The sequence below is a fragment of the Emericellopsis cladophorae genome (genome assembly GCF_022114955.1).
Source record: "Emericellopsis cladophorae strain MUM 19.33 chromosome Unknown NODE_1_length_1489480_cov_119_871856, whole genome shotgun sequence".
NCBI classification, from domain to species: domain Eukaryota; kingdom Fungi; phylum Ascomycota; class Sordariomycetes; order Hypocreales; family Bionectriaceae; genus Emericellopsis; species Emericellopsis cladophorae.
Window position 1 is genome coordinate 152,300 of NW_026250926.1, and position 12,988 is coordinate 165,287.

At 57.6% G+C, this 12,988-nt stretch overlaps 4 protein-coding genes across 4 annotated transcripts; 1 reads left to right on the forward strand and 3 right to left on the reverse strand.

The window, feature by feature from the left end:
• Positions 1–73: 73 nt before the first annotated feature.
• Positions 74–2,093, reverse strand: J7T54_005918 (putative MFS-type transporter -like protein; the record flags this gene model as incomplete). The annotated part of the gene is made up of 4 exons (XM_051506055.1): positions 74–1,239; positions 1,298–1,388; positions 1,467–1,730; positions 1,785–2,093. The coding sequence occupies 4 exons, from the start codon at positions 2,091–2,093 to the stop codon at positions 74–76; spliced, it is 1,830 nt and encodes a 609-aa protein (XP_051366440.1).
• An 894-nt stretch (positions 2,094–2,987) lies between these two features.
• J7T54_005919 (CUE domain-containing protein-like protein) lies at positions 2,988–5,893 on the reverse strand (the record flags this gene model as incomplete). Its single annotated transcript, XM_051506165.1, has 4 exons — positions 2,988–4,279; positions 4,334–4,375; positions 4,430–5,539; positions 5,593–5,893. The coding sequence occupies 4 exons, from the start codon at positions 5,891–5,893 to the stop codon at positions 2,988–2,990; spliced, it is 2,745 nt and encodes a 914-aa protein (XP_051366441.1).
• A 2,940-nt stretch (positions 5,894–8,833) lies between these two features.
• On the reverse strand, positions 8,834–10,806 carry J7T54_005920 (Prolyl dihydroxylase-like protein; the record flags this gene model as incomplete). The annotated part of the gene is made up of 2 exons (XM_051506275.1): positions 8,834–10,674; positions 10,734–10,806. The coding sequence occupies 2 exons, from the start codon at positions 10,804–10,806 to the stop codon at positions 8,834–8,836; spliced, it is 1,914 nt and encodes a 637-aa protein (XP_051366442.1).
• Positions 10,807–11,684: 878 nt separating this feature from the next.
• J7T54_005921 (uncharacterized protein) lies at positions 11,685–12,899 on the forward strand (the record flags this gene model as incomplete). Its single annotated transcript, XM_051506385.1, has 1 exon — positions 11,685–12,899. The coding sequence occupies one exon, from the start codon at positions 11,685–11,687 to the stop codon at positions 12,897–12,899; it is 1,215 nt and encodes a 404-aa protein (XP_051366443.1).
• Between the last annotated feature and the right edge of the window lie 89 nt (positions 12,900–12,988).

Below are 12,988 nucleotides of genomic sequence, written 5' to 3' on the forward strand. Positions count from 1 at the left end.
TGGCAGCATGAGAACACGTTGAATTCAGAAAGTCTGAACGTAGTTGGAACAGCGTGCTGCATCAGAGCATAAATCACCTGCCAGCCGCCGGCTTGCTCTCGGCAAGGCCTTGAGCCGTCTCGATAATTTCTTCGTTCATGATGCCTTCCTCCCCTCCGCCAGCCTCCGGCCTGCGCTTCTGCACCGCCCTGCCAACGATCTCCAAACTTCTGAAGGCAAAAGGGGCGAGAACCAGGCACACGATGCCCAGTCCGAAGCTCAGCCAATTTGCGGCCCTGATGCCGACGAGCGTCGGGCCATCCCCCTCCTTCAACCCGCCGACTTCTTCGACGTTCGTCCCTCTCTGGTCCGCCATGACAGCCGTCTGCACGGCCGTGGCAATGGCCAGTCCTATCGCTCGACCAAGCTGTCCGACAGCATTGATCAACGCGCCACCAATGGCTTGCTCCTCCGGCGGCAACGCCCTGGACGTGAACAGCGTCAAGGACGGCCAGGTCGTATCGGCACCTACGACCGCCAACAACATGGCCGGCAGGCCCCAGGCAAAGTAGGACGTACTTGGCGGGATAGGCACGGCGAAGATGAGGCACGCAATCGACATGGATATGGTGCCTGTCAACATAATAAACACCGTCGGCACCTTGTCCATCAGCTTGGCCACAATGAACGCGACGATGGCACCGCCCACGCCCGTCGGGATGAACCGCAGCATCGTCTGCAAGGGGGACAGACCCTGGTACTGCTGGAAGAAGTAGGTGGCAAAGATGACATAGTTGTTGAACGAGGCGAAGAAGACGCCCATGATGAGCAGGACGACGGTGAAGCGACGGTTCTTGAACATGGACACCTTGACCACGGGGGCCCGCTGTCCCTTGCTCTCCAGGTGACGCTGCCAGAAGTAGAAGCCGACAATGACGAGGACGGACACGACGACGAGGACGGGGATGTACGGCGCGGACCAGCCGACGACGTTGCCCTCTGTGAGGGCGAAGAGCAGCAGAAGGAGGCCAATGGTGATGAGCGCGCCGCCGATCCAGTCTACCGATGCCAGGGATGCCTTCTGTCCCGCGCAGAGCTGCATCACAGTCGGCGGAGGCGGCGGGATGACGAAGAAGCCAGCGGCCGCGATGGAGATCGCCATGATGGCCGAGACGCCAAAGACCCAGCGCCAGTTGGCGTACTGGGCGACGAGACCAGAAACGAGGTTGCCACACACGCTCCCCAGGGGGGCACCCGCGCCTAGACACGCACGCTCATCAGCGGCGTTCCTGCGACCCATGTGGATATGCTGACTCACTGTATGTGCTGAACGCATAGTTCTTTGTTCGTCCTGGGGAGAACGTGACGCCGAGAATACCAATTGCCGTGGGCACGTTGGCCGCTGCCCCCTATTCACATTGCCATCAGCCACATAGTCCCTGAGGAGGATGTCCCCTGTGACGGAGCACCTGGTACCGCCAACTTACCAAGCCATGAAGACCCCTGAAGAGATCAAACGCGATCTCGTTCGGTACAAAAGCGTTGGCCGCCGTCACCGCCGCGACCCATACCGAACCGCCGATGAAGATCAGCCTCTTGCCGTAGATATCCCCAATCCTCCCCCAGAGCAGCAGGAAGCAGCCAAAGGCGAGCGAATACGACGATACAATCCATTGCAATCTACTCTCTGGGATGGAAAGTTCGTCGCCGATGGTGGGCAAAATGATTACGACACTCTGCAGCGACAATGTCTGTTGCCCCCCGTTAGTGTACGGGATGCTTCACGTCAGGGCGAACGCACATACATTGAGGAACGAGGCACCGGTTAACGTTGCGACCAGCGCTATACACCGGGCTTTGGAGAATGGCAGAGGAGGTTGCTCATCGTCCTTGTACGACATGTCCTGATCGGCATCGGCATCGGCATCGGCATCGGCATCGGCATCGGCATCGGCATCGGCATCGGCATCGGCATCGGCATCGGCATCGCCATCGGCATCGCCATCATTGTGGTTGGCGCCGCGTCGTTCCAGGGTAGCCTCGTGCTCTGGTGGTGGCTGATGGGCGTCCGATGTCGGCACCGCCTTGGTCTCGACGGCGTGAGGGTCGGCCATGTTCGTGTATAGAGAAGCGTATCAAGTTGATTTGAAGATGGGCCTGATGCTCTTAAGAAGGGGAAAAAATATTAAAAAACTTGTACCATCCACCACCACTACACTGCCGACATCCGCTCCTGGCTGAACACTCAAGCGAGAGGCGCAAGGGGATCGAAACCTGCGGGCACAAGGTCAACTTGTTATTGGTAGTCCTAGTGTCCATGGATGGTCCACAGTAGGGGTTGCGGATCACGGCATCTGAAGACGGCACTGTTGATCCATTCAATCATACATCAATCACACGACAGGAACGCGAGAGCTGTCCATTTGGTCAACGTCTTCGAAACGAAAGGGTATTGTCCACAAAGCAGAGGATTTGCTCTCCAAATTGCAATTGACTGTCTAGAAACCCTTATCCATGAGCTCCTCAATTCCCCTTGGTCGCCCATAAAAACCACCCTGAATCGCCGCCGTACCGTGTAGCTGGAAAGGTTCGCACAATACAAAGTCATGGGTTCGTCAGCGTCCCAGCCGGCAAGGTGTCATCCAGCCATCCATGACTTTCTTTCGTATACACCACCAGCCGGGGGCTCTGTGTCCCGCGTGAGTGTCAAAAAGCAATCCGCATAAACGTTTCAAGAAGTCGCACGCCCATCCCCGTTTCCTTTGCCCTTGCGAAACCGTGGTTGTTCATCTGCTTTTCGTGTTCCCTTGTGCCAATCGACCCGTGTAGAGGCCCGTTCCGAGGGCGTAGAAAGAGTAGAAAATTCCCGTTGTTGATAAAAAGAGACTCACTCATACACAAGAGACTCGCCCGTAGGCCGGCGCTGTTGCGCAGTCGAGTCTCCAGATTACCAGAATGACGGCCATTGGCAGGTCCAGTCATCTGGCTGTCAAAGCACTTGCGCCGGCTTAGTGGTAGTTACCACCCCAGCCGCCGCGCTGTTGCTGCTGGTTGCCACCGTAGTAGCCACCGCTGCCAAAGCCGCCCTGGCCGTAAGAGCCGTAGGGGCTGTTGGCGTGCTGATTAGCACCGCCCGCACCGCCCATCCCATAAGCGTGGCTACCGTGAACACCACCATGGCCCTGGAGATGGCTAGGGTACCCAGCGTAAGCGCCACCGCCCATCTGCGAAGACTGGGGAGGGGGCAGACCGCTCTGGCCAGAAGCAGCGGCGTTGCTGGCGGCCGCGGATCCAGGGCGAGCGCCGCCGATCGAAGGCGACGGGTTGGCACCGCTCTTGGCCTCACCGAACTTCAAGTCATCGCCAGGGGCAGCACCGCCTTGCTGGGCCTGACCGCCGAAGCCGGGCGCTTGCGACTGGAAGGACGAGGCACCGCGAGAGAACGAGTCGTGAACACTGCCAAAGGTGCTGCCGGCGCCTCCAAGGCCTGGAGCACCTCCAGCTTGGCTCGAGCCAGAGCGGCCGTAATCACCGATGCCAGAACCGGCTCCACTATCCCTATGCAGCGACGACTGCGCGAACGAGGCCGGGGAGTTTGCGTGGTCAAAGGGCGCGTTCGGAGACATGCCGTAAGGCTGACCATACATGGCATTCTTGCTAGCGCCGCCGTAGGGGCCAAAGCCACCCTGGCCGCCATATCCAGAATAGTACTGCTGGTAGTACGGGTTGTTGTAGTAAGGGTGGTTGCCGTATCCGTATTGTTGCTGCGCGTGCGAGGGGGGCTGAGATCCAGGAGCCGCGCTTCCGTGCTGCTGGGCAGCCTGAGTTGTGGGGTTGGGGGTCGAGTGGCCGCTATTCTGGGCGTCGTTGCTGCCGGCGCCGAAACGAGGCTGGTTCTGGAGTCCAACACCGCTCTGGGGGTACTGGCTCAGATTGTCGCCTTGCTGAGACGCGCCGTAGCTGCCGTAGGGGCGCTGCTGGCCAGGAGCGCTGTCCTGCTGGCCTTGTCCGCCCTGCTGCTGGTGGGCGAACGGGTGGCCGTAGTAATTGTTGTTGTACGGGTGGCGATCATTAGATGTGTAGTAGGAAGAGTAGTCGTTGGGTGCAGAGCTGAAGGCACCGCCCGGCTGTTGCTGTGGCTGAGAGGGCGCTTGGCTCGTCTGCCCGGGGAACGAATCGTAGGGAGGCTGGCTGCTCGGCTGGGCCTGCTGAGCGAAGGGGTCGTTGGGCTTTTGCGAACCCTCCTGGCCGAAGCGGCCATACTGTTGGCTCGGCATGCCAATGGCGGGTTGCCCAGGAGCTGTACCATGGTTAGCTGTGATTGCGGGCTGAGATCGATTCCTAGGAACCATACCACCAGGGGCAGCGGAGGTGGCTGCGCCAAAGCCTTGAGAACCTGGCAAGGGCGTGAGTAGACTGTGACTTGCTCGGACTGGCATCGACTGCTCACCTGAAATACCAGCCTTCTGCTGGTTGATGTCCTGGGAAGCGCCAGGTAGGGTCGAGGGAGGGAGAGCAGTACGGGGGTGAGATACAGGAGATTCAGCTGGGGGCTGCGCGCGAGTCTCAGCCTCTTCGCGGCCACCAGCTGCATCTTCGTCGTCGCCTAGGCTGAAGGCGCCGAACTGAACAGCCGCACGGTCGACGTCGCGGTTGCCACCGGGCATGCGAACGGCCTCCTCCTGATCAAGCACACGCCTCTGGAAAGCGGGCGTCCTAGCCGTACGCTGCTCTGTCGCCTTGATCGCCGAAGCGGCGAAGCCGCTGGAGGTGTCGCGGTTCGCTTGGTGCTGCTGCTGGGCAGCCGAGAGGGGCGTGGCATTGCTAGTCTGTCGGGGATCCCAAGAATCAGCAGTGGTGCTTGCGGCAGTGTGGGTGGCTGGTGGGTGAGATACATCTGCAACGTGCTCAAGGTTTGTTTCGGTGAGCTCATCGTGTGTGGGGGTGATGGCGGGCGTCGAGGTGGTTTCTGGTTCCGTAAGGGCAGGGACGGCTGGCTCCGGAATCGGTGTAGCTTCTTGATCAGCGTCGGCAGGCTGCGGCTCGCTCTCGGCAGGTGTCGATTGGGTGGCAGTTTCGGGAGCCACTGGTTCGGTCGCAACAGGGGCCGCAGGCTCCTGGGGCTTGGGAGCCGCCTTGGGTGCGGGCTTCGGTCGCAACATGCTCGCCCACGTTTTGGCCTGAGGAGCAGACGACTGCGGTGTCTCGGTGACGGTGGCAGCCTGAGGCGCGGAATTATCTTCAGCGACCTGTGTTGCGGGCGCAGAAGTGTCTTTTCCCCATGCGGTGGCCTCCTCAGTCGGGACAGATAGCGGCACATTCTCCTTGCGAGCTGCGCTTGGGGCTGCGGTGGTGGCACGCCCACGTGAGCCGCGGCCACCGCGGTCAGTAGCCCTGCCCCTACCACGACCACCTTCCGAGGCGACGCGGCCTCCGCGGCTGGGACGCGAGCCGGACGCAGCTGAGGAGTCATTGTTAGCAGTCGACGCGGGCGTATCCTTGGCCTTGGGCTTCGAAGGCTTCTTGGCCTTGGAGACTTCGCCCCATTGAGACACGGTACCTGCGATACATGTAAGCGATGTGATGCTGCAGTAGGAAATCTGAAAGACATACCCTCAGCGATGCGGGTCACGGCCTCATTCTCGTCGCCATTGGTCTCTTGGAGTGCAAACAGCACGTCCACCTCTGACCAATCCGGGAACATCTCGCGAATGACTTCCGTCTTGCTGCCATGGAGCCTGCGGAGCTCGCCAATTTCGCCTTCGTCCTCGAAGGCTGAGCTCGAAGTGTCGGCACTCGTCTCGGTCTTGTCACCATTCGCCCTCCGGCCTCCACGGCCAGCGAAGCCTCCTCTACCGCCACGGCCTGAGCCTCTGCCGCGCGAAGCGGAGGACCGAGCTGCTACCTCGGACATGATGTGAGAATCTTTATTTGTGTAAGGCTCAATTGAGAGGGATGTGGTTGACCGTCAGCTGTCCTCCTCGCAGAGAAGTGACAGACAGATGGTTCGCAAGGGCGACAGCGTAGCCAAAGCCCGGTCGCACTGCCTGGTGACGGCGACAAATTAGGATCGGTTCGATGTTGAGCGTAACGTCAGGAGCAAATACAGAAGTAATGCGCGAGCGGCAGATATTATCGAGCGTCGAGAGGGCTTCGAGGGGTTGCCCAAGGATGGATGGAGTGTGTAGGTTGTGTAGTCACAAATCGACAGCCAGGCAAGCAGACGATGCGAAGGTGAGATTTGCTTGCTGCCCTGGAGTGCAAGGTTTTGACTAGCGGCTGTGAGTGACGCCCCCCTTGTTGTTGGCCTGATGCCACAGGCGGTTCAATGGGCCCCAGTTGTGGCTGACGCAGCGCACCGCGCAACGCTCACAGCGCCTTTCAGCTGCTGAGCTACGCTGCCATGCAAGGGTTGATTGGGCTATGGAAGGTCTCGTGACCCGTGTTGGTTTGCATTGTACGTAGATCAACTGCCTCTAGGGAAGAGTATTTTGCAATCACAGCATTGAGTGATATCGAACGGCTTCTCTAGCCGGCAGTCTGCTCAAACGTATAATTATCACGCAGGCATCTGCTTAAGGCTGGTTTGTTCACGTCCATCTGGCGCGCTCTGATGAAGGCCTAGCCTGGCTAGTGCGGATCACCAGCCACGCAAAGTGGGGTCATGCATGCTACCTTCTGGGCTGAGCTCTCGACCATTTCAGGTACCGGATGCAGGAAACTCAATGTCCTTGGGCGCTGTCGGGCGCATGATCAAAAGCATATCGTCAGCAATGCCTTGATGTCGGCGAGGGCGAACACAACTGGAGCCGCAGGAGGAGAACAGACTCCAGTCTTTGTTCCCCGTGACATCTCACGCTGGCCCTTTGACGGGCTGTGAGCCCCTCACCCTTGCGCTTGCCATTTTCGTCGGCCATACTCCGTACCTTCGTAAACACGAAACGTCATTCTGTGCAGCCACCAGTGGGTTGATCCCAAAGTCAAAACTTGCGGGCCATTCCTCAGTTGGACAGCCTTGACCGGAAGACATCGCGTGATAATTAAGGCACGACTCTACGGCCCCAACTTGGGCCTCCTTTCTTTGCCACGACCAGGTCCCGACCGCTATTGAAAAAGCTCCGAGCGAACATACATACATACAGACTACACTTGATATGGCAGTCGGCCGCGGTTGCTGAAGGAGAAGCAAGAAACGGCTTGCTTGCACGACTACCCACTTTTCACGATACGTCTATCCACAGCATTGTCTTGTTATCATTGATACTACCAAGTAGGTACGTACAGTCGCTCGCTGGAGTACAAACTGCGCAGTGACAGCTTTACCCCACACAAGCTCCGTCCCTTCCAGCACGTGACCTGACTACCCGGTACCTTGGCTACTTCCTGAGTGCGCGCAATCGAGTCGTAACAATTCGAGACGACATCAAAGTGCTTGCTGCTGACCGCGATGCATCCCACCAAAATTACACGGTCACTAAAGAACCTCTTCGCAGGTTATCACGAGCCGGCAAACTTGACCTCCCGACAGACAGTCAAGCTCCTCGATGATCTCAAAGCATCTTTCAGAACCCAGCTCGACCGGGAATATGGACTTCCTCTGAACACTTCAGATTCCAGCATGGGGACAAGTACACAATCCTCTGATTCTGTATCAGCCACACGTGCTTCTGCAGCGAGCATACACTTGCAGCAGCTGTTGCAAAATCCGATCTTTCTCCAGAGAGACCGGCCTCCAGTAAAGCATAATGTGCAGCTGGGCAGCCCTCAAGACCCCATGGATGTCTTTGACCGAGCTGCGGCAAAGGGGGTCCTCACTATGAAAGCCGCAAAAGGATGCCTCATAACCAAACATCGACACTTAAAGGCATCACCACGATATCCAGAGAATCTAGCAGACACCAATGTCGGGCTCAAAGCTCTCCAGTGGCTGCAAACGGTGCCAGAATACCAGAGCCCGCAGTTTGCAGTGGACGTTTACCTTCTTACCGAGATGGTACCATATCTGCAAGCAGAAGGCCGGATTGGAGTTGTGTGGCAGTGGCTCTCACGCATGACTGAAGCCACCTTGGACACCAGCAAGGAACAAAACTCAGGGCGGCCCGGCATCCTCCTTACCCGCACCGTGTCAGCCCAGATGCGCGCGAGGCAGGACAGCTTGGATGGAGCCATCATGACACTTTTGGAAGCAGACAAGATTTTCAAAGCGCATGGACTTGTCCGCAAAGACTTCCGAAGATACCTCCACCACCCATGGCGCACGGTGTCGTGGGAGACGACTGTCAACGCGAAGCTGGACCGCCCTGAAGTAACCCCCAAGCTATACGATGAACATGTTGGGGTCGCTGATAGCTTTGGTGACCGTCTTGACGTCGAGAGAGCTCACCTGCTGCTCCACCATCCCAAGCAACCCGACTGCGAGCCTGTCTTGCGACTACTCGGCGAGAAAGGCAGGGTGGATGATATTTTATGCCGGTCCCTTGCGCGTGATGGGTCCACGGCAATGGGCTGTGTCTCGTGGCTAAGAGTTCTGGTGAATGATGCACTTGGATATCTCCAGGAATGTGGATCCGCAGCTGAGCTTGATCGTTTCAAAAGCTCTCTCAAAGCTGTATTTGATTACGATGTGAGCCAGCCCGGACTCGCGTCCGTCTCCAGAACGCAAGCCGTTGGGTGAGATTTGCCGACACTGCATCCACCTGAAGATGTTATCAACACCTGCGACCACCTGGTAGTTGACATATTGTTAACGTGGCCCGCGCGGATTGCCTCACTACCCAACGAGAAACTTGACACAGCGACCAACATCCAGAAACATGTATATGTGCAAAGGTATCATATATTCAAAGTATCCCGCTCAATCCGAGTCGCTATCAGCGGAGTCGGAAAATCCCTGAAACTCCTCTTCCGACTCTCCATCCTCCGACCCTGCAGCATCTCCGCCCTCTGCGTCACTTTCCTGATCCTCGACATCGTAGGAGCCCGAAATGTCCCATCTGTCGCCCTTGGCCTTGCGGCTGACGTACTTGACAAACTTGAGCGTGCCGCTATCACGGAGGACAATGGCGAGCTTGTTCCAGGCGGGGGTCTGGAAGAAAAGGATGTTGTCGTCGTCGGCGGCTGACTTGTAGACGGCGGCGTCTTCGTTGGTATCATCGGCTGCCGCCATGTATACCTCATGACCGCCCACGTCGTCTTCTTCCGCTGGGGGTTCTTGGGGCTCCTTGGCCTCTCCTTTTCCGTTCTTGCTCTTGGCGTCTTCCTCCTCTTCTGGGTCTGCTTCGTCCTCGCCCCATCCCCCTGATGGCGTGATGCCAAGGCTGAGCTCGAGCCGGGGTTGACCTTCATGGCCGGTGGCCAGAGTATAGTCTTTGCCTCTTCGGAAGCGGCGAGCCATAATGTCATGGCTTTGGACAGTACAGCCGGTCGCGATCTGCAGCCAGTGACGGAACTGCCTGCTGGGTAAGAGAATGTCAAGAAGCTCTGTGATAGGAGATTCTTCTTGCGCTCTACGCAAATCGTTCGGCCCGGCAGGGGCCTGGTATACGAATCGGTGTTTGTGCGGCGGCCTGGCGACCCGCCAAGGCGTCGTCTTCTCGATCACGCTGCTGTCGTCCCCCTGGTCTTTGCTGTCCTCTGCCTCCACGCAGTCTTTGAGTCTCTTTGCAAACTTCTTGCAGAGAATGCCTGCGAGCTCAATGCTCGAATTCTCCTCAAAGTGCTCGCTGATCTGCTCCAGCGTGTCGGGCGTGAGATATGTCGGCGCAATGTACTTGAGCAAGAACTCGAGATCCGCTTCCTCAAAATCACTCTCGCTGGACGTGGGCTTATCCACCTTGACCGGTTGCAACTGCGGCGTGTCGTATTGCGCGGGGTTGCCTTTGAGCTGCATCAGGCTGCTGTTCTTTGCATTCTTTTCCTCTTCCCCCTTGATGAAGCCATCCTCCCCCTCCTGCGGTATGTGGAACCAGCCGCTGATGGCCATGCGCACACGGCCACCCTGCTTCTCAAGCTGGGCCTTGTTCTTTGCGTGGTAGACCTCTTCGACGTCGTGGAAGCTCTCGCCAGGCTGCACGGCGAAGAAGCTGAGCTGGTTCCATGCGGGAGGGATGACCTTGGCAGCATCGGGAAGGGGAGTCTTGGCAACCTCGCCATTGTCGCCATCGAGCTCCTGCACGGGGAACAACCGCAGTGCACCGCCCCATTCGGCCTGCCACGGGATGTCGGGATCGGTCAGGTAGAGAATGTAGCTGACTCGTCGGGAGCCGATCACGTCGTCGTGGCAGAGAAGATAGCAGCCAGGAGTATAGACGTTGATTGCCATGTCTGTCTTGCGTCCACTGAGCGGGCCACAACCGGTGATGTGAGAGACGTAGTTGCGGAAGGATTCTGAGTAGATGGCATCGCGGAGCGACAGCAGCGAGGGCAGCTTGGCCAACGACTCGTCGTCCAGGCCGTCCAGGTTGGCCAGGTCGCCGGACTGATGAATCTTGTAGATGTCGGTCTCTTTCGGCGTGAACTCGACACTGTTCTTGATTTCGTTGCGCACGGAGCGTAGCAGCTTGTCGTCTACCAGTTCGTGTATCACGGCATGCTTGTACGGCGCGGACTCTGCGTATTGCTGGGTGTACGAATCGTGGACTTTGTTGTCGAACAGGCCCTTTCTAAAGCGACCCTTTGCCTCCTCGGCAGTGATCACTGATAGGACGGTTAGGCTGTCGTTGTACAAGGCGCAAGATGTAAAGTAGGTGGCTTACCGGTCCTGGGCTTCTTGGGGTTGGAAGCGCGGCCACCCTTGCCATTGGCCGCGGATTCCGCTTTCCTCTTCATGGCGAGAAGAATTGGCTTTGGTACGACCGCGGGAGGGCTGTGCTGCTTTAGAGAGTGCTCGAGTTGGTGCGGGCTGAAGTAGGAATCAAGCTTGGTCTGAGTGGGCTGATCCCGCTGTAGAATTTTTTGGCCGGGGTTTCTTGCAGCTGCTTTCCTTGGTGACGTCGGAGCAGAGCTACGTGTACCTCAAGGTACTACTTGCGGAAGAGCACTGGTATGCGCACGAGATGTTCTACGTAGACAAAACCTGGTATGCCATGACAATGAGCAATCCTGAATGATCCGAACTGCCGGACATCTTGTATCAATCAATGGCCACTCGAAAGCGCGTTGACTCTCGCGTCTGCATCGGTAAGCGCGCCCCCTTCCAATTGTAGGACAGAGCTCGCCGCATCCTCTCGACTGGACTGTGGTCGCATTGCACGCAGAAATACCAACAATAGCCTTCTTGGCAAGTCAGGTATTTATTAAAGGCGATGAAACTGAAGCGTCAACATGCAACAGCTTGCCCGGACGAAGCCCCACGTTCGCTCCTGGGCCTCACTCACATGGACCATTTGAGCGCAAGACCTTGTGGCATGCGGAACCTACCAAGTCCCAATGTCAATGGGCGACGCCAATGCAACGCGTTATCTTGAGCTTTCCAGCCGAGGGTCAATCAAAGACGACACGCGTGGACCAGCGTGTTGTGGGGACGTTGTTGACACATTGTATCGAAGTAGGCCGTCGTTCTGGGAGCGATGAGGGGTACTACGTAGTACTTTTGTAAGTGGTAGTTGTCAGGATTCAGAATGACATCCACTGATGAATGAATCATCTTCCTGCAACCCCTTTGGACTGATTACCAGAGTCTCTACCAAACGAAGCAAATCGCAACAATGGATTCAACCCACAGCGAGCAGGTTCGCTCCCGCTTTCCCGCCCTGAAGCAGGACCAGGTCTACTTGGACAATGCGGGCGGGAGTCAGACTCTGGATTCCGTGATCACATCCATCACCGACTATCTCACAAATAATAATGTCCAACTGGGCGCGTCATACCATGTCTCTCAGAGATCCACCAGCCGCTTCGGCAAGGCGTTCGAAGCTGGCGCGCGGTACATCAACGCCAACCAGGATGAGGTCGTCTTCGGCTCCTCCACGACCCAGCTGTTCCGGAATCTCTCGTACGTTCTCAATTTTCAGCCGGGCGATGAGATTGTCGTATCAATGATCGACCACGAGGCCAACATTGCCCCCTGGGTTGCGCTGGCCAAGCGTCAAGAGTTGGTGCTCAAGTGGTGGAGGCCCAGTGGACGCGAGAACCCGAACCTGTATGCGGGTTCCTTGTACCCCCTTCTTTCGCGCCGCACAAAGTTGGTCGCCTGCACGCATGCCAGCAACATCCTAGGCTATGTCCACGACATTAAAAGCATCACCGCCGCTGCGCATTCCGTGGGCGCCCTAGTCTGCGTGGATGGTGTCGCCTACGCCCCCCACAGACCCATCAATGTCAAGGACCTCGGCGTCGACTTTTACGCCTTCTCGTGGTACAAGGTCTTTGGACCGCACATCGCCATGCTGTACGGTAGCTGGAGAGCACAGCAGCACCTCGGGTCGCTGGGCCACTTCTTTAACCCCCAGACTTCGCTCGACAACAAGCTTGGCATGTCGGGCGCGAGCTACGAGCTAGCACAGGCGGTCCCGGAAGTGGTGGACTACCTCATCCCGTCGGGCGCAGAGAGCCGGTTCAAGAACATTGCCCAGCACGAGTGGGAGCTGCACTCGATTCTGGTAAAGACGCTCCAGGAATTTCAACACGTCACAATCTATGGGCTTGGAGACAACTCGCCAGCCACACGACTGGCCACTGTCAGCTTCACCGTGGAAGGATGGGACTCCAAGGCTCTGGTGCTGGCTGTGGAGGCCGAGTCAAACTATGGTATCCGCTGGGGGTCATTCTACTCTGAGCGTCTGGTCCGGGATGTACTCGGGCTTGGACCGGAGGGCGTCGTGCGTGTCAGCATGGTCCATTACAACAGCGTTGAAGAGATACAGGGTCTCTGCTCCCTGCTGGGCAAGCTCATTGGGCAGAGCTCAGCGCAGAAAGTCTAGTAGATAGCGGCCGCTCGACATAATGGGGCATTAAATAAGAGCATACTCGCCTATACATGATAAAAGTGTCATCTTCTACATGGTTTCAT